Source organism: Vulpes lagopus, chromosome 1 (assembly GCF_018345385.1).
Source record: "Vulpes lagopus strain Blue_001 chromosome 1, ASM1834538v1, whole genome shotgun sequence".
NCBI lineage: Eukaryota > Metazoa > Chordata > Mammalia > Carnivora > Canidae > Vulpes > Vulpes lagopus.
Window position 1 is genome coordinate 154,744,189 of NC_054824.1, and position 17,956 is coordinate 154,762,144.

Consider the following 17,956-nt stretch of genomic DNA (forward strand, 5'->3'; position numbering starts at 1 on the left):
AAGTAAAATAGGATGAAAACAGAGAGGAAGGCAAACTATAAGAGATTCTTAACTTTAGGGAACACACTGAAGGTTGCTGGAAGGGTGGTGGGTGGTAGGATGGGGTTGGTTGATGGACTATAAGGAGGGCACTTGATGTAATGAGCATTGGGTCTTATATGCAACTGATGAATCACTAAATTCTACCCTAAAATTAATAATGTACTATATGTTAACTAACTTGAATTTTAAATAAAACAAAAATTAAAAATGGAATTACCTACCCTGTGATCCAATAGTTTCACTACAGGTTATTTACCCAAAGAAAACAAAAGCACTAATTCAAAAAGAATTGTGTTTATTGAAGCATTATTTACTATAGCCAAAGTATGGAAGCAACCTAAGTATCCATTAATTGATGAATAGATAAAGATGTGTTATGTAGGTACCATGGCATATTACTCAGCCATAAAAAGGAATGAAAACTTGACATTTGCAACAACATGGGTGGAACTAGAGAATATAATGCTAAGTCAGTCAGAAATACAAATACAATATAATTTCAGTTACATGAAGAATTTAAGAAACAAAACAAAGTAAAAAAGAGACAAACAAAAAGACAGGCTATTAAATACAGAGAACAAACTGATGGTTACCAGAGTGAAGATGGGAGGGAGGATGGGTGAAATAGGTGATGGGGAATAAAAGTACATCTATTGTGATGAGCACTGAGAAATGTAGAGAAATGTTAAGTCATTATATTGTGTACCTGAAATTAATATAATACTATGTGTTAATTATATTTGAATAAAAAATAATATTGTAACATCAAAAATTACTCTTAATTTGTTAAAATGAGGGCAGCCCCAGTGGCTTAGTGGTTTAGTGCTGCCTTCAGCCCAGGGCATGATCCTGGAGACCTGGGATCGAGTCCCACGTCTGGCTCCCTGCATGGAGTCTGCTTCTCCCTCTGCCTGTGTCTCTGCCTCTCTCTCTCTCTCTCTGTGTGTCTCTAATAAATAAATAAAATCTTTAAAAATTTTTGTTAAAATGGGCTCAATATTTTGTCTGAATTCCTGGATCAAATGCTGGAATGGAAAGAAAGTGTAATGTCATGGGTAATCTATAGTCAGAGGAGTGTGAGATATTGGTTGCTTAGAAGCACTTAATGTATTTTTTAAATATATATTTTAAAAACCACATATTTTAACATAAAAATTACATATATATATATATATATATATATATATATATATATATATATATATATATATATATCAATAAACTTTCCATAGCATGTACCAGTATTTTCTGGTCATAAAAATGTCCTGTCAAGGCTTAGGGGTTTGAGGTGGTTCTAATTTTTCATGACCAATGCCACATACACATACATAAAGATTACAGTCAAATGAGGGTTCCAAGGAACAGGGTTTCCAGGAACCACATTAAAGAATGCTGTTTTATCTGAAGCCAAGGTGCCTAGAGATGACTCTACCCAAGTAGAGGGGAGGATCCCAGAGGGAGGGGGACTGTAGGGGGATCCCTGGGTGGCTCAGCGGTTTAGCGCCTGCCTTTGGCCCAGGGCGCGATCCTGGAGTCCCAGGATCGAGTCCCGCGTCGGACTCCCGGCATGGAGCCTGCTTCTCCCTCCTCCTGTGTCTCTGCCTCTCTCTCTCTCTCTGTCTATCATAAATAAATATATAAATCTTTAAAAAAAAAAAATTAGGAGGAGCAGGAGGATGGGCGCTGAGCATGGGCAGCAGCCGCAGTCCGGGGGCCGCAGGGGCCGTGGTTCTGGCGATAAGAAGTCCAAAAAGCGTAGCCGGCGCAAGGAAACCTACTCGATGTATATCTACAAGGTGCTAAAGCAGGTGCACCCGGACATCGGCATCTCTTCCAAGGCCATGAGCATCATGAACTCATTTGTGAACGATGTGTTTGAACGGCTGGCTGGCGAGGCTGCCCGGCTGGCCCAGTACTCGGGCCGGACCACACTGACATCCCGGGAGGTCCAGACAGCGGTGCGTCTGCTGCTGCCCGGAGAGCTGGCCAAGCATGCTGTATCTGAGGGCACCAAGGCCGTCACCAAGTATACCAGCTCCAAGTGACCCAGGGCCTTCCATTAATAAAGAGTGAGCTGCTCCCAAAAAAAAAACAAAAACAAAAACAAAAACAAAAACAAAAAAAAACATCTGGTATGAGGAGGAAAAACCCTGAAGCTTCTATTTTACATCCAAACAATGGTGCACAACAGTCCCCAAGAACAAGAGGTGCTGGCCATCCCTGAGAACAAGAAATGAAACAGGAGTTGGGACCAGAAAAGAGAAAGTGCTTTATAATGTGAAATGTGGCATGGTGAACTGTCGATTCTCCAGAACCTAGTTAGTTCCCCTTTCCTGCTTGAACGGAAAAGAATGAAAAGGTAGATCGTGAAGCAAAAAGTCCACAGTTCTATGGAATTAAGAGAGGAAGAGGAAAGCCCTTGCCCAACATCAAGTGTTTTTCTTGAAACGATCTAGAACGTCTGGCAACAAAGAAAGGGTGAATTATTATGGGATAGAATTGGAGGTAGGATAGAAGAAAGGAAAATAACCCTGGAAAGAGATGAAAAGTCCTAAATAACATGGTAACACAGGGATGGATTTCTGAATTTGAAATGAGCTGAATATAACCCTAAGAATATGTGGAAGGTGCTGGTGGGATTCTTTTATGAGTTGCAGTGAAAACAGCCTCTCTGATGTTCTGAGGGTGGTTTAGGCCTTTATGACTATAGGTGAAGAATGTTTTGGGGAGGAGGAGTTAAGATGGTAGGGGAGTAGGGGGACCCTAAGTTTATCTTGCCCCTCAAATACAACTAGATAGTGATCAGATCTTTCTGAACACCTGAGAAATCAATCAGAGGTCAGAGAAAACAAATACAGCTAGTCTATAAGTAGGAAGTGGCCACCTTTTGCAAGGTAGGAGATGCAGAGACTTGAATAGCTGAGTATATGGTGGCGGGGAAGGAGCCTGCTTAAGGAGGCTACCACAAAGCATTATAAGCAAAGGAGTGCAAAATTGGAACTTTCAAGACTCTGCTAAGTAGAGTGCGCAGGTGGCCAAGTGGGCTGGAATCTCAGGTGTGACACTGTGATATGAGGATTCCCTGGGCACAAGAACACGTGGTACCTAAGTGTTGCACTGTTCCCAGGCATAGGAGCGTGGAAACTGGCTGAGAACAGTGAGTGTAGGTGCTGGCTTTTTGCTCTGTGTTGCCATTAACTGTGAACCACTGCACAGTTGTTCAACTGCTTTCTTGGTATGGGTCCAGCAAAAGGCAGAAGCATGGAGAGACCCTCCCTGGGAAGAAAAGTACAGGTATGTGCCTCAGGAATCCCCAAAGTTTGGAGTTTTGAAACTCAGCTACCTGGGATAAGAAAGAAAAGAAAGAAAGAAAGAAAGAAAGAAAGAAAGAAAGAAAGAAAGAAAGAAGAAAGGAAGAAAGAAAGAAAGAAAGAAAGAAAGAAGAAAGAAAGAAAGAAAGAAAGAAAGAAAGAAAGAAAGAAAGAAAGAAAGAAAGAAAGAAAAAGAAAGAAAGAAAAAGAACGAAAGAAAGAAAGAAAGCAAGCCTGGATACAGGCAGGGTGAACACAGAGTTTTGACAGAAACTGGGAGACAAGAGTGATTGCCCTTCTGTGAGGGCTCACTGAAGAGTGTGGGGCTAGAGAGCTGGGCTCAGCCATATGCATCCCCCCATCCCAACAGTGCTGAAAGCCTTCAGGGAGCACAACCTAGTGGAGTCCAGAGCCGCTTACATCAAGCCCTACCTCCCTGCGCCCTGGAGACCCATTTCCACTAGGGCCACTATATACATATAAAGCATTTTTTAATGCTTTTAAATTTTTATATATACTTTATTTTTAAAAAGACTATTTATTCATGAGAGACACACAGAGAGGCAGAGGGAGCAGCAGGCTCCCTATGGGGAGCCTGATGTGGGGCTTGATCCCAGGACCCCAGGATCATGACCTGAGCCAAAAGCAGATGCTCAACCACTGAGCCATCCAGGCATCCCTATACATATATTATACATATATATATATATATATATATATATATATATATATATATATATATATTTGTGGTTTTATTTTATTTTATTTTATTTTTATATGTATATATCTTTTTCTTTCTTATTTTGGGAACTAAATTCTTTTAATAAGAAGACTGAAACATGCCCAGGATTTGTTGTTGTTGTTGTTTTGGGAGTTTTTTCTTTCCCTTTATTCCTTTCCTTTCTGGACAAGATGATGAGATGCAGAATTCACCCTAAAAGAAAGATCAGGAGGTAGTACTCACAGCCAGGGATTTAATCAATACAGATTTAAGTAAGATGTCTGAACTAGAATTTAAAATGATGATTATAAAGATACTAGCTGAGCTTTAAAAAAGCATAGAAGACACTAGAAAATCCCTTACTATAGAGATAAAAGAACTAAAATCTAGTTGGGCTGAAATTAAAATGCTATGACCAAGATGTAGTCCCAAGTGGAGGCCATAAAACTGAGGATGAATGAAGCAGAAGAGTGAATCAGTGATATAGAAGATAAAATTATGGAAAATTAGGAAGCTGAAAAGAAGAAAGAGAAAACTGTTAGATGATAAAGGTAGACATAGGGAACTCAGCATTTCCATAAAGTGAAATATTATCTATATTATAGGAGTAAGAGGCTCAGAAGAAGAGTGGGGGTTGTGGGGGGAAAAAAGGGCAGAAGGTTTATTTGAACAAATTATAGCTGAGAACTTCCCTCATCTGGGGAAGAAAATAGGCATTCAAGTCAAGAGGCACAGAGAACCCCCTCAAGATCAACAAAAATAGCTCAAGAGTACATGATTATAGTGAAATTTGCAAACTATAAAGAGAAAAACCTGAAAGTAGCTCAGACAAAAGGGTTAACCCTTAACCTACAAGGGTTGACACATGAGGCTGGTACAGACCTGTCCAAAGAGACCTGGCAGGGTAGAAAGGACTGGCATGATATATTCAACATGCTAAGTGGGAAAAATACACAGCCAAGAATACTTTATCCAGTAAGGCTGTCATTTGGAATAGAAGGAGGGATAAAGAGTTTCCAAGACAACCAAAAACTAAAAGAATTTGTGAACACTGGGATCCCTGGGTGGCTAAGCAGTATAGTGCCTGCCTTCGGCCCAGGGTGTGATCCTAGGGTCCTGGGATTGAGTCCCGCATCGGGGTCCTTGCATGGAGCCTGCTTCTCCCTCTGCCTGTGTCTCTGCCTCTCTCTCTCTCTGTCTTTCATGAATAAATTAATAAAATAAAAAGAATTTGTGAACACTAAACCATCCCTGCAAGAAATATTAAGGAGACCCTTTGAGCTGAAAGACCAAAAGCAAAGACCAGAAAGGAACAGAGTCTATAGGAACAGTAACTTTACAAGTAATACAATGGAACTAAATTAATATTTTTCAATAATTACTCTGAAAAAGGAAATAAGATAAAAATTGAGAGGGAGGCAAACCATAATAAGAGATGCTGAACTCCAGGAAACAAACTGAGGGTTGCTGGAAGGGAGGTGGATGGGGGGAAGGGATAATTGGGTGATGGGCATTAAGGAGGACACGATGTAATGAGCATTGGGTGTTATATGCAACTGATGAATCACTAAATTCTATCTCTGAAACTAATTTTAAAAAATAATACTCTGAATGTAAATGAATTAAATGCTAATGGCTAACAGACAAATGACAAAAATGCTTAACATCACTCAGCATCAGGGAAATACAAATCTAAACTACAATGAGATACCATCTCACACTGGACAGAATAGCTAAATTTAATATCTCGAGAAACAACAGCATTAGTAAGGATGCATAGAAAGGGGACCCCTCTGATACTGTTGGTGGGAATGCAAACTGGTGCAGCTCCTCTGGAAAACAGTATGGAGGTTCTTCAAAAAGTTAAAAATTGCTATGGCCCAACAATTGCATTCCTAAGTATTTATCCAAAGGATACAAACATCATGATTCAAAGGGGCACCTGCGCCCCAATATTTATAACCATGTCCACAATAGCCAAACTATGGAAAGAGCCCAGATGTCCATCGACAGATGAATGGATAAAGAAGATATGGTATATATACAATGGAATATTACTCAGCCATCAAAAAGAATGAAATCTTGACATTTGCAACAAGGTAGATGGAACTAGAGGGTATTATGCAGGTGAAATATGTATTAGTTAGAGAAAGACAAATACCATATGATTTCACTCATATGTGGAATTTAAGAAACCAAACTGATGAACATAGGGAAGAGAAGGAAAAGTAAAGTAAAATGAAAACAGAGAGGGAGGCAAACCCTAAGAAATTCTTAGGGAACACACTGAGGGTTGCTGGAGGGGTGGTGGGTAGGGGATGGAGTAACTGGGTGATGACCATTATAGCAAGGGTACTTGATGTAATAAGCACTGGGTATTATATACAACTGAGGAATCACTAAATTCTATCCCTGAAACTAATAATATACTTTATGTTAACTAAATTTAATTTAAATAAGAAATGAAAGACTCTTTTTGGATATAGTAGTGGATACGTGTTATTGTGTTTGATTTACACAGCATCCCATTTCCCACTTCTATCAATACTCCCCTCTCTTCTTTGGAGAAATGTTCTCATCCCACTCTCCAGTCCTTCACAGAATCTCATCTTCCTAGTCATAGTGGACTTGCTATCTTTCCAGCCACAAAGATTAGGTCAAAGATGGGCACATGACTTACTATGGGTCAATCACAGCCTTTCCTCATTGTTCTCTTGAGTAAGGCCTTTCATCTGTCTTGTCACATAAGCTGGAAAAGTGTGACTCCTGGACTGCTAGTGTCTTTATTCCTGCCTTGTAGAGAAGGTCTGTTCTTACTGGGAAAAAATATAGATATAAAAAGATAAGGAGATGTGAGTGGTGGACATTGAACTGACTACATTAAACCCAGATTTTCTCTCATTACTACTGCTCTTCTTCCATTTCATGAACTACCCCAGGATCTTTCTAATAAACTACCTCCATTCCCTCCTTTTTTTTTTTCAGCTAGTCTTAGTTGGCTTTCTGTCATTTGCAACCAAAAGATTTTTGACTAATATCACTGCTAAAGGAAAAACCTCAGCTGGAACTTTATGTCTCCCTGTCATGAAGGAATGAGAAAAGCCAGTTCCAGGATGGTAGCAGCAACACCAAGAGGCTGTGATTGAGGAAGGATGCTAGTATATCTATTATAAATGAATTCCATTCAGTTAAACAAAGATCTTTTATAAGAACAGTGGTAAACAGCAGTCAGCATATATATCTTTGGCTTTGCTCTGCTGGAGAATGAACATCTCCAGAAAAAAACAAAGTGAGCCAGTAAGAATATATTGGTGCTGGGCTGTTGCACAAGATATATAAACAAAATACAAGAACACATCTCCTGAGAGCAAGGGTTGTATTTAAAGTGTTTTAATATAAGAGACGACAGAATCTTCTCTACTTATTTTTGAGACAGAGAGAGAGAGAGAAAGAGAGATTCATCTTTCTATGGCCAAAGGCCAGGCAATGGACTATTTGGTTGCACATTTCAGTGACATAATTTTTGCTTGTTAATGAGAAACTGGCTTCACTATAACTCTGTAGTATCAAAGTCTTATCTGACTTCAGAAAAGACTTGTAACTCAATGGTGTTAAAAACACACTTTAAAATAGCTTTAAATCAAAGAAGGCATGTGCCTCATTCCCACTTGGTCCCAAGGAAGAAACATGAGATATTCCCCACATGGGATCCACAAAAGTCTGCCCTGAAAAGATAATATGGGAAGATCTACACTTGAAAAACATACAGAAAAACTTATCACTTCTAAATAAATAACTCCTAATATACTTGAATTTTATTTGCCAAAGTGAATTCATACATGACTTTTTAAGACTACACCCATGGGACGCCTGGGTGGCTCAGCAGTTGAGGTCTGCCTTCAGCTCAGGACATGATCCCAGAGATCCAGAATCAATTGAGCTCAATTGCATTGAGTCCCTACATGGACGCTGCTTCTGCCTATGTCTCTGCCTCTCTGTGTGTGTCTCTCATGAATAAATAAATAAAATCTTAAAAAAAAAAAAGAAAAAGAAACAAAAAGTCTATACCTCATGAACAATGTGAAGAACACCTCTAATACCTTGAATCCTGGAAAGTTAGTACCAGAGGTAGTTCCTTGGATGTGTGCCACTAGATGGCGTGTCAGGCTAACCCACTGCCCTTCTCTAGAGTTGGGCTTGCGGGCTACCTCTAAGCGTCCTGCCATATTTGGTGAGTCATCTCAGACCACCTAACAAGCTTTCAGGAAATGCTTAAAACTAAATTCAGCAGAAAGTCTTTCACCTAAATGGTGTGATGAGTATTATTAGGATGTATCGTCAAGATTTTTCAGAACCTTTCCGAAACCTAGTTAAGCCTGGTTCTTTATTTCTTAAATTGAATGAATATAAAAATATGATTTTTACATTAAACAAATGGGAATCAATAGGTGCAAACATAAAATATTTTTTTCTCCGCAACTGTCTAATTTTGATCCATCCCATGGGTCTAGTTCTTCCTTGCTTCTTGAATAAAATCTGGATCCATAATGTTTTTGGTCACTTTTGACTGGTAAATGGACTTCAGTTTGCTTTTAACCCCCCAAATTATTAAAATAGTGACTCATTATAAAATGATCAAACTATGAACAATACGTAAAGTTAAAGCTTTTTGTTCTCTTTTATCTTAGGCTCATTTTATTTGTATTTATTTATTTTTAAAGATTTTATTTATTTATTCATGAGAGACACACAGAGAGAGGCAGAGACACAAGCAGAGGGAGAAGCAGACTCCATGCAGGGAGTCTGATGTGGGACTCGATCCCAGGACTCCGGGACCATGCCCTGAGCCAAAGGCAGATGCTCAACTGCTGAGCCATCCAGGCATCCCTCTTGGGCTCATTTTAGTCTAGAAGCTTGCTTAGAAAGAAATTCATGTACCTTCTAGATTTATCTCACTTAGCACTTCCATTCCCTCTTCACTCAATTACTCATTTCTCTTGGACCCTCCAGAGAAGGTCCTACCGTGTATACGTAGAGTCATTATGGAGAGAAGGAAGACAGGTAAGGAGCAAGAAAGGTCTTTCTTCACTGGTATCCATACAGTATGGCATTCTACCAAACATAATTTTAAAACTACAAAATGTATAAGGAAATAAGAAACCATAAGTGAGAGTTAACAGAACTAATGAACTTCAAAAACCTATAAAGATTGCAGAAAGAGTAACTGGGTATAAAGTATAAAATTAGTATACTTAACATAGTCAAAGAAATAAGAGGGAATTGTCTTCAAGATTAAGGAGCAGGGGGCAGCCTGGGTGGCTCAGTGGTTTAGCACAGCCTTAAGCCCAGGGCCTGATCCTGGAGTCCCAGGATCGAGTCCTGCATTGGGCTCCCTGTGTGGAACCTGCTTCTCCCTCTGCCTGTGTCTCTGCCCCTCTCTCTCTCTCTCTCTCTCTCTCTGTGTGTGTGTGTGTGTGTGTCTCATGAATAAATAAAATCTTAAAAAAAAATTAAGTAGCAGGACAGTATCAACAATGACCATGAAAATTTGAAAAATAACTAAAGTGAACTTTTAGAAATGAAAAATTTTGAATTGAAATTAAAACTCAAAGAAGGAGATTAGAGCCACTTGAAGAGAAAAATAGTGAACTGGAAGATAAACTTGACGTAATTACCCAGAATACAGCACAGAAAGACAAAGAGATAAAAAAGACAAAAGACAGATTAAGCAATATGGAGGATAGAATAAAAAGGCCTAACATACATTTAGCTGGAATCATTAAAAGAGAGCTTAAAGAGAAGACATACTTGACATATTAATAAGTAAGAGTTTACCATCATTAATGGAAAATCCAACCCACAGATTTAGGGAGCACAACAAATCCCAATCTGAATAAAAAAAGAAATCAACACCATGTTAATTAAACCAAAGAACACAAGAGACAAAAAGAAAATCTTAAAAACAGCCAGAGAGACAAGACAGATACAAAGGAAGGATAATTAGATTGGTAACTGACTTACAAGCAACAGCAAAAGTTGGACTAGTATCTTCAGTGTGCCAAAGGAAAATAACTATTAGTCTAAAGTTGCATACTCGGTAAAATTATCTTTCAAGAACAAGAATGATGTAAAGCCTTTGTTTTAGATAAACAAAAATGGACACAGCATCCTACCAGAAGACCACTACTAGAGAAAACTTACTTCAGAAAGAAGGGAAAAGATTTCAAAAGAAGATCTGAAATGCAGAAAGAAAAGATGTGTGGAGAAAACATGTAGATATATAAATCAGTATTGTATTTTTTCTAGACAATATTTTATAAAGCTGAAAAGGCAAGATAAAGTGAAAACAATGGACAAAATCAAAAGTCCAGAGGAGGTAGTCAGAGTTAAATTGCTTTGGAGTCTATCTTCAACTGAACATTTTTAAGGTAACTACTAACAGAATTGAGTCCAGATGCTTCCAGCAAGGATAGGCTTTCTGTTCAACCAGAACTCTAAAATCTAGGACTGCCTTGGTAGGGTCTCCCTCATAAGAAAGGATTAGTATGTCCCCAAGGTAGTTATCCTTTCTTTTGCTAACAAAGATTTTTCAGATCTCTGGAACTTCAAATGTCCTCCCACAAATAGCTTCCTTCCTCCCTTCACCATTTCTAGCAGGCGGATCCTTGTGTCCATCGTGAAAATGAGCTAGGTACCATCACCTTGCCCACCGTCTTTCCTACTGCTCATACTCTCCTGAATGTTAGTCTGTGGAGAACAGCGAGAGTGGCACTAGAATCTATCCGGGCCATACATAGCATATGAAAGTCTGTGAAAACAGAGATGCCTGGGTGGCTCAGTGGTTGAGAGTCTACCTTCAACTCAGGGCGTGATCCTGGGATCCTGGGATTGAGTCCTTTGTCAGGATCCCTGCAGGGAGCCTGCTTCTCCCTCCACCTGTGTCTCTCTTATAAATAAATAAATAAAATATTATTTTAAAAAGTCTGTGAAAACGTATTTATGCTCTGTTAGTACTTGCCTCCCCTACAATCCCACTGTATTTAACCCTCTAAATACAGCACTTAAAACAATCAGAGGCAGTCGTGTATGATTTTTTTTCCCCCTGCTGAGGTCATTTAATGTCAGATCATGATTAAACATAGTTGTGTTAATTAGGAGCTCTTGGTAACAAATGTAGGTGAAATGCTTTATTTAGAGTAAAACATTACAAGCAAAATCACTTTATATGTTTACACTGAAAAAAATCATGGGCAACAGTGATACAACATTTTAGTTTTGATGCCACAGACAAGGCACAAAATAACTGGGCAGGTGACTCTCAAGCAACAGATTTCTGACCCCTTGTCCTGTTTTTCCTTCTATTCCCCTCTTGTATATTCCCAAAATATACAAGTGTCTGATAGCTTTGTTAATAAGCTGGCTTTTCCTTAAAGCCAAGGTAAGAGCGAAGTTATTTGTGTCTCTTTTGGTTTTTCCAGAAGAGATGGGTCGGGTCACATGGGCTTGTGTCCAGCCCCAGGAAGAAACTCTAACAAAGCTTCTAACTGTTAGAGCTGCATCGCCTCCTTCTACATCTAGTCCCTCCTAGCTCTGCCTAAAATCCCCAAATGCAGTGGAGGTGCCAGATAGTTCACTTCTAAGCAGGTTGCCCCCAAGCCCTAGAATTCTGAGTTTAGATGAATTTGTAGTTTGGCTCAGAAGTTCCTCTTCAAGAAGGAATCTGAAGTATATTTTTGTCCAAGCCTTTTCTCCTCACAGCACAGCTAATGAAACCAGAAACCATCCTTGAGGGAAGCTGGCTCTCGTGCAGAGCCGCAGTGGAGGAGTGGGGTGGGCAGCATGAAGCAGCCCTCACTGCCAGCCTTCACAGCCTCCCCGCTGCTGGCGGCGTGTGGGTGAGCACGGGGGCCAGGACTCTGCACCAGGTGCAGACCAGTCAGATACCAGTCCTGGGGGCGGGGGGGGGGGGGTGGTCGCAGGATCGTCTGGGAAGAACCCTACACAGACAGAGGGAGGAGGGTGTTGGGAGGATCAAAGGCTATAATGCCTGTGAAAGTGCTCTGTAAACAGTGATATACCATAAAAATAACACAAATACATTAGTATTAAACTTATCACCCTCAGGCAGTGCCAAAACTCGGGATACTGCTTAAAGCAGCACAACATTATCTCCGTTCTCACTCTGATAGTAGAACCCCTTACTTAAAGCTCCACGGATCAGCGTTCCAGGTGACTAGGAGGTAGGATCCTGGCAGGAAAAAAACAAAAAACAAAAAACAAAAAAAACTAGGCACTCTTCCTCTAAGACTTTAAGTACCCAGGGTACTATTTTGGTGAATTTGGATCTCTACATCCTGTAAGTCAGTTTTGAACTCTAGCAAGATTCTGGCAGCATCTAAATCTGATGTTGGAAGGGTATATAATGCAGATTTAATTTTTCTTGCCCACCCCACTTTGGGTCTTAAGGTGGAAGAGGGAGTTGACCAGCCAGGCTGATAATTTGAATGCTTCAAAAAATGATTTGCCATTTCCCTTTTCCATTTCCTTCTATTCATGATCTAAGTTTTGCTCAGAATGACATTAAGGGAATGAGAAAATTACCTATAATTCTTGTTGTCAGATCTAAGATTGTCACAACAGATCACTATTCTAGGATTAGAAACATCTAGAACCGGCTCTTGGGGAGTGTTCCTAGTTTCCCTCTCTGCCTCACACAGTTCTCCTGCCTCTGGACCCTGGCAAACCGATCCCCACCATCACAGCCAGACTGCTGGGTGCTTCACTACTGCCTGCCCCAAGGGAGTAAGAAGACGTCTGAACCCACCTAATCAATCTCCAAGGAAGGACCCAACAATACATTTTCAACAGCAATCAAGTAATTTGTAGTTTAGGCAATCTGGGGAAACACTAATCCAGCACAAAGGATCAGGCTTGAAATCTAAAAGCCTAATGAGATTTGTAACTTCACTAATGGCAATGCTGGTTTATTTCTTCACCTTTAAAGAAAAGGGGGGTTGGATTATAATAGTATCTGCAACTTCAGCTTCTCTCAAACGCTCCCCAAAGTCTAGTCAGATGACCTATATGACGTCTTTCAGATTATTTAGAAATACTTAGACATGTGGCTAGGTGTTTTCAGCATGGAGTGCCTCGGGCTACAGTGGCAGCCCCTTTCTTACCCCCAGTCCCATGCCAGGTGCAGAAGTGAGGATCATGTGAAGCGAGATGAGACGCCCATTATCTGTGCCAGACTTTCTGTGTATTACGGAGGGTGGCCAGCAGCACTCACGGCTGCAGAACTGAGGCCCTGGTCAAGCAGAGGCAGAGCGCCCCTGTGAGCATGCTTGCATGGAACAGCTGACATGTATCATCAGGTCCATGGCAAATGTCCCCAGCTTCCTAGTGAATCTATGTATCGCCTAAAGAAGCTGTTCTGGGGGATACCTCCAGCCACCTGCATCCACTTTCCCGACATATCCCTGACTCAGCTGTGACTCACAAGTAAACAGCAGCTCCTGCCATCATCCCACTGGGCCTTCTGCCTTGTACCCCTCTCCATCCTAATTCACCTCTTTCAATCAGATTTTTTAATACTGGTTTGTAGAACACTGAGCTTATCTTTAAAATACAATGGACTGACACACACACACACAACATTTAAATATCAAAATATACCCATTTAAATTTAAAAACTTTAATTCTCTGGGTTTGTTGTAATTTATCCATAGCAGTATTTCACATTATATGCATAAAACCTCCTACTTCTTTCCTGGGCATGTCTTATTTCCCCTTTTCAATTGCAGGGTCCCAATGGACAGAGATCATCTCTTACACAGGACTTATTTTGTACCCCCAATAAAACCTAGGAAGGAAGCTAATATGTATAAGCCCTTCCTGTGTGGGAAACGCTACTCGGGGAAGAAACAAGAAGGCCCACTGAGAAAAGCCACGGTGCTGAGAATGGCCAGCTTTGCCTTCGCTTGTCTAGCCAGTCTTGTCTCTATCCACATACCCAGAAACAACAGTGTTCTCTCTCCGGGGAGTGATTTATGCAGCCCTACAGAGGACAACCTGGTCCTGTATCCCCAGGTTATTTCAGGAGCCTGCTATCTTCATGGTTTTGATTGCATTGTCTGTCCATCATTTTGCTGTCTTTGGGATTGCAGGTTTCCAATTTTAATTATTCCTTCCCATGACTCTCCTAACTTTCTCCAAAATCCTACATGCCCTCGGCTAACAAAAGCAATATGTCTGGTCTCTGCAGCTGGTGCTATGGGGCTCTTTGGTGGAGAGAAGCCTGACACAGTGCTCAGTGTGAAGAGAGAATAGCCTCTGAAGCTACCCAATATTCTCCAGAATTGCCTGAGCAAGTTAAAATCCAAAGCTGGTGACTAAGAAATGATGATGTTTAATCATCCTTTCCATCTGAACTGGGGCCCAAACAGACTAGACCTAGCTCTGAGGCCAGGGACATCAGCAAGTCTAAAATTCAGCACCAGGGTTATGGCTTGTGTCTTCCTGCCCTTGGAAGTGCCAGCACTGGGCTGAACTGTCCCTGGTTCCTCTTTAGGCCAAAGCCACTGCAAAGTCCTTTGGTAGGCCAAGTCTCCTCCAAGCATGAGTTGATATCAACTCATCCTTCTGATCCTCACCAGCCACTTCTTTATTTCATTGCAAGCGTAGGACTGTTTTAGAAGTGCCATGAAGTAAATGGATACCAGTGGAATGGTGCTCTGAGAATAGGGCCCAGCTCCAGTCAGGTGGTTCTGGAGACCAAGGAGATGTTGAACAAGAAGCCTTCATAGGTTGCCCATGGACTAAAAAATAGAAAATTGACCAGTACTGGGAGGCCAAGCATCACTGTCCTGCATTGATTTGATCCAACCATGTGTCCCACCATAATGGTGTGGGATGAAAAGCTTTGGCAAACGTTTGCCAAAGGAAGTGGAGACTGTGATACACCTAAGGTTAGATGGAGTCAGGGAATAAGGGCTGAACATCCAGACAAGAAGAAACAGTCAGCTTTTCCTTGAAGAGAAACAGACATTTAAAGGGTGCACCAACTTCTCATGCCTTGAGTAGGAATCAGCAGTTTGGGCTGGGCTCAGCTAGGCAGTTCTTTTGTCAGTCTTGGCTGGCTCACGCCTGTGTTTGCGATCAGCTGAGACTTGACAGACTGTCAGGGTGTAAGGGCTGTTGGGCCTTTTTTCCTCATCATGCAGCGGGGATAGCCCAGGCTTGTTTACCTAGTGGCACCTGCAAGGTTCCCAAGAACAGCAAGAGAAGATAGGCCCCATGCACAAGAATTTTTCAAGTCTCTGCTTGTGTTACATTTGTTTTGGGCCACTGGCCAAATCAAATCACACAGCCAATCCCAGATTCGAGGAGTAGAGAAACAGACTGCACCTCTTGATGAGAAGGGAAGTAGTTGTGGCCATTTTTTGCAATCTATACAAATTACAAAATCCAGAGATATCTAGCTTTGGGATTTAGGTAAAATCTATCATTTTGGCAAGAGTGGGAATAGGAAGTGCTCCTCCTTCCTGAGAGCAGTATCACTCATTTCCCAAAGCATCTAGAGCAGCAGCCTAGTGAGGCAGAGATACGTGCTGCACACATCTCTGGTGTCCTGGAATAACAGAGCTGGAATGGCAGAAACAACTCATGGTAAATGAAGTACTAAACCAGAGAAGACTGAGTAGAGTTTGTGGGGAATATGGCCCGCATTCAGAACATAATGAAATCATATATTCTTTTTCTCTTCAATTCTTTTTCATCATTCTTTATTTTAGGTTACTGTTCCTCCTTTTTTCCCCTTCCTCTTTGCTTTTATATGTGTATTTTAAGCTTTATTAAAAGGCACCTGATGACAATTGAATCAGAGTGCAGAGGGAGGGGGGCTCCATGGGTGGCACCAACCTGTGGAAAATCCAGGGGAAGGAAGGATGAGGAGAGCCCTTAATGTCCAAGACTCATATGTCACTGTGCACAGAGGAAAGAAAAAAAGCAGTTTGTGTTCTCAGAATGGAAAAAGAAATACCACTTATACAGCTTTTCAAAAAGGTATACTCTCAAAAAAAAAAAAAAAAGAAGTATACTCTCTTTTGTCTTGTTCCAGCCACTCAAGAACTGTCATTCAGAACAGCAAACTGAAGTCATTTCTCTGATTGTCCAGCAGGTCATTGTCACTGAACTCACCAAAGGCCTTCTGATTTGTGTGTAACAATAGTCATTGACTAGTGACTGGGAAGAAATGGGGATAAAAGGTGTATTTTGCCCAAAGCTATCTTCCGTTGTCAGTACAAGGCCTTCTTCTAACAGTACTATTAAGTTCTTCTGTCTCTAAGCACAGCACAGAAGGTATAGAAGAACATACTGTAGGCAGAGGCATTTTCGAAGGATTAGCAGTCCGGAGCTAACTCCCTTTCAGAATTGGAAAAGGAATCCTGGTTCGGCTAAGGAGGAACATCAGGCAGGATGAACTCAGTGAGTGAGACACTCCATGTGTGGGAATGTTCTCACACGTAGTCATCTTCCTAAGTTTCTCATACTAGTTAGATATACACTGAGGTTTGGAATCAGCCTCCCTGAAAGGCTGCCCCCCACCCCTTGCCAAAGCAGAGATCAGCAAATCTTCCAAGGTGGTGGCCAGAGAAGGTCCCTGGTGGGCCTGCTGGCTCTTGGATCTGTGTCTTGTCCCGGTAGTCCACTTCTGATTTCTAGTCACCCAGAGAGATGTCTTGAAAACAAACATCAGACCACAAGGGACATCCTGGTTGGAAAGTCACTCTGGAAAAGAGCAGAATGGGCACGGCATTAAACTACACAATGGTTAAAGAAACCCAACATAAGAGGTGGTTCCTTGGGCAGAGTCCACAACCTGTTCAGAGTCTGGCACCCCCTGACTCCGGGCATTTTATCAAGCTTGTGGTCATTATTCCTAAGCCTCAGTTCCTGCTGAAGCCAACATACATGTGACAGAACTTAGCTCTACAGCCAGAGAATGGCTTCCCAAACCCTTAGGGCTAACCACAATGTTCATAACACACAACAGCTAGTGCGGATGGTGGTCATCAACCCAACAGAACCACAAAGTTCACTCCTGCTCCTGGTACTTCATACGTCATCTCATTTTTCTCTTTAAAGAACAACAACCAAGAAAAGTTAATTATTTTGGAGGGGTTAATAATCATGTCAAAATTTCTTTCCATTCACATTCTCTCCCCATACCTCACACTAAAGAAAATGTCCACCTTGAATTATGAAACACAAAATGGCAGAAGAGGCAGAGGACCTGAGGAGGGAGCATGAGCACTGGGGCTTGCAGAGGGGCCCCCAGAGCACAAGGGGCAGAGGCTCTTTGGCAACCCAGAGTGGACATCGGTGACTGTCCCCCAGCCTTCCTCTGAAGTCCAAGGCTCACATCTAGGGGCTGAGGGATGGACTGGGCTGCTCTTGGCATTTACAGAGAAAGCAATAAAAACCTACGTAAGGCCAATCACAAAAAGAGGCAATTAACTGGGCAGGGACCAAAAGGTTTCCCTCACACAGAGCACAATTTTCAGTTTCCATTCAACAAAATGTCAAAGGAGGAAAGAAGCGAGCTGTCCTTCAAAAATAGCAGCAGCTACTAGCCTTCCCTGGGATGTGAAGGCTTTGGGAGTTTTATGCAAGTCATAAGCCCTCCCGGTATGGGGTGGGAGACCTGGGAGGAATGCGCACACAGGCATGCACCGAACATGCGCACACGTCTCTGAAGTCCGCCTAAATGATTGCCTCGAATCCCCGATGCTGCACGCTTACAGCTGGTCTTAAGCATGTGAGACTCCACATCCACACACCGCTTATTTCTGCTCTGGGCGAGTGCGCAGGGCCCCAGGCT

General features: G+C 41.5%; 2 protein-coding genes across 6 annotated transcripts in view; one reads left to right on the forward strand and one right to left on the reverse strand.

The window, feature by feature from the left end:
• The first annotated feature begins 1,718 nt into the window (after positions 1-1,718).
• On the forward strand, positions 1,719-2,087 carry LOC121495029 (histone H2B type 2-E1). The gene has a single exon (XM_041762299.1). It carries the CDS (start codon positions 1,719-1,721, stop codon positions 2,085-2,087), a length of 369 nt encoding a protein of 122 aa, XP_041618233.1.
• A 9,159-nt stretch (positions 2,088-11,246) lies between these two features.
• The window catches only part of ILDR2 (immunoglobulin like domain containing receptor 2), a 61,163-nt gene continuing 54,453 nt past the window's right edge, over positions 11,247-17,956 (reverse strand). For all 5 annotated transcript variants that reach the window (XM_041766218.1, XM_041766207.1, XM_041766198.1 and 2 more), the window contains one exon: positions 11,247-16,863. In XM_041766218.1, coding sequence (XP_041622152.1) covers positions 16,828-16,863 — 36 coding nt within the window. In that variant the 3' untranslated portion in view covers positions 11,247-16,827. The remainder of the gene's footprint in view (positions 16,864-17,956) is intronic.

Excerpts from the sequence above, each read along its gene's own strand:
- LOC121495029 (XM_041762299.1), top strand. The coding sequence starts at position 1,719 with ATGGGCGCTGAGCATGGGCAGCAGCCGCAGTCCGGGGGCCGCAGGGGC.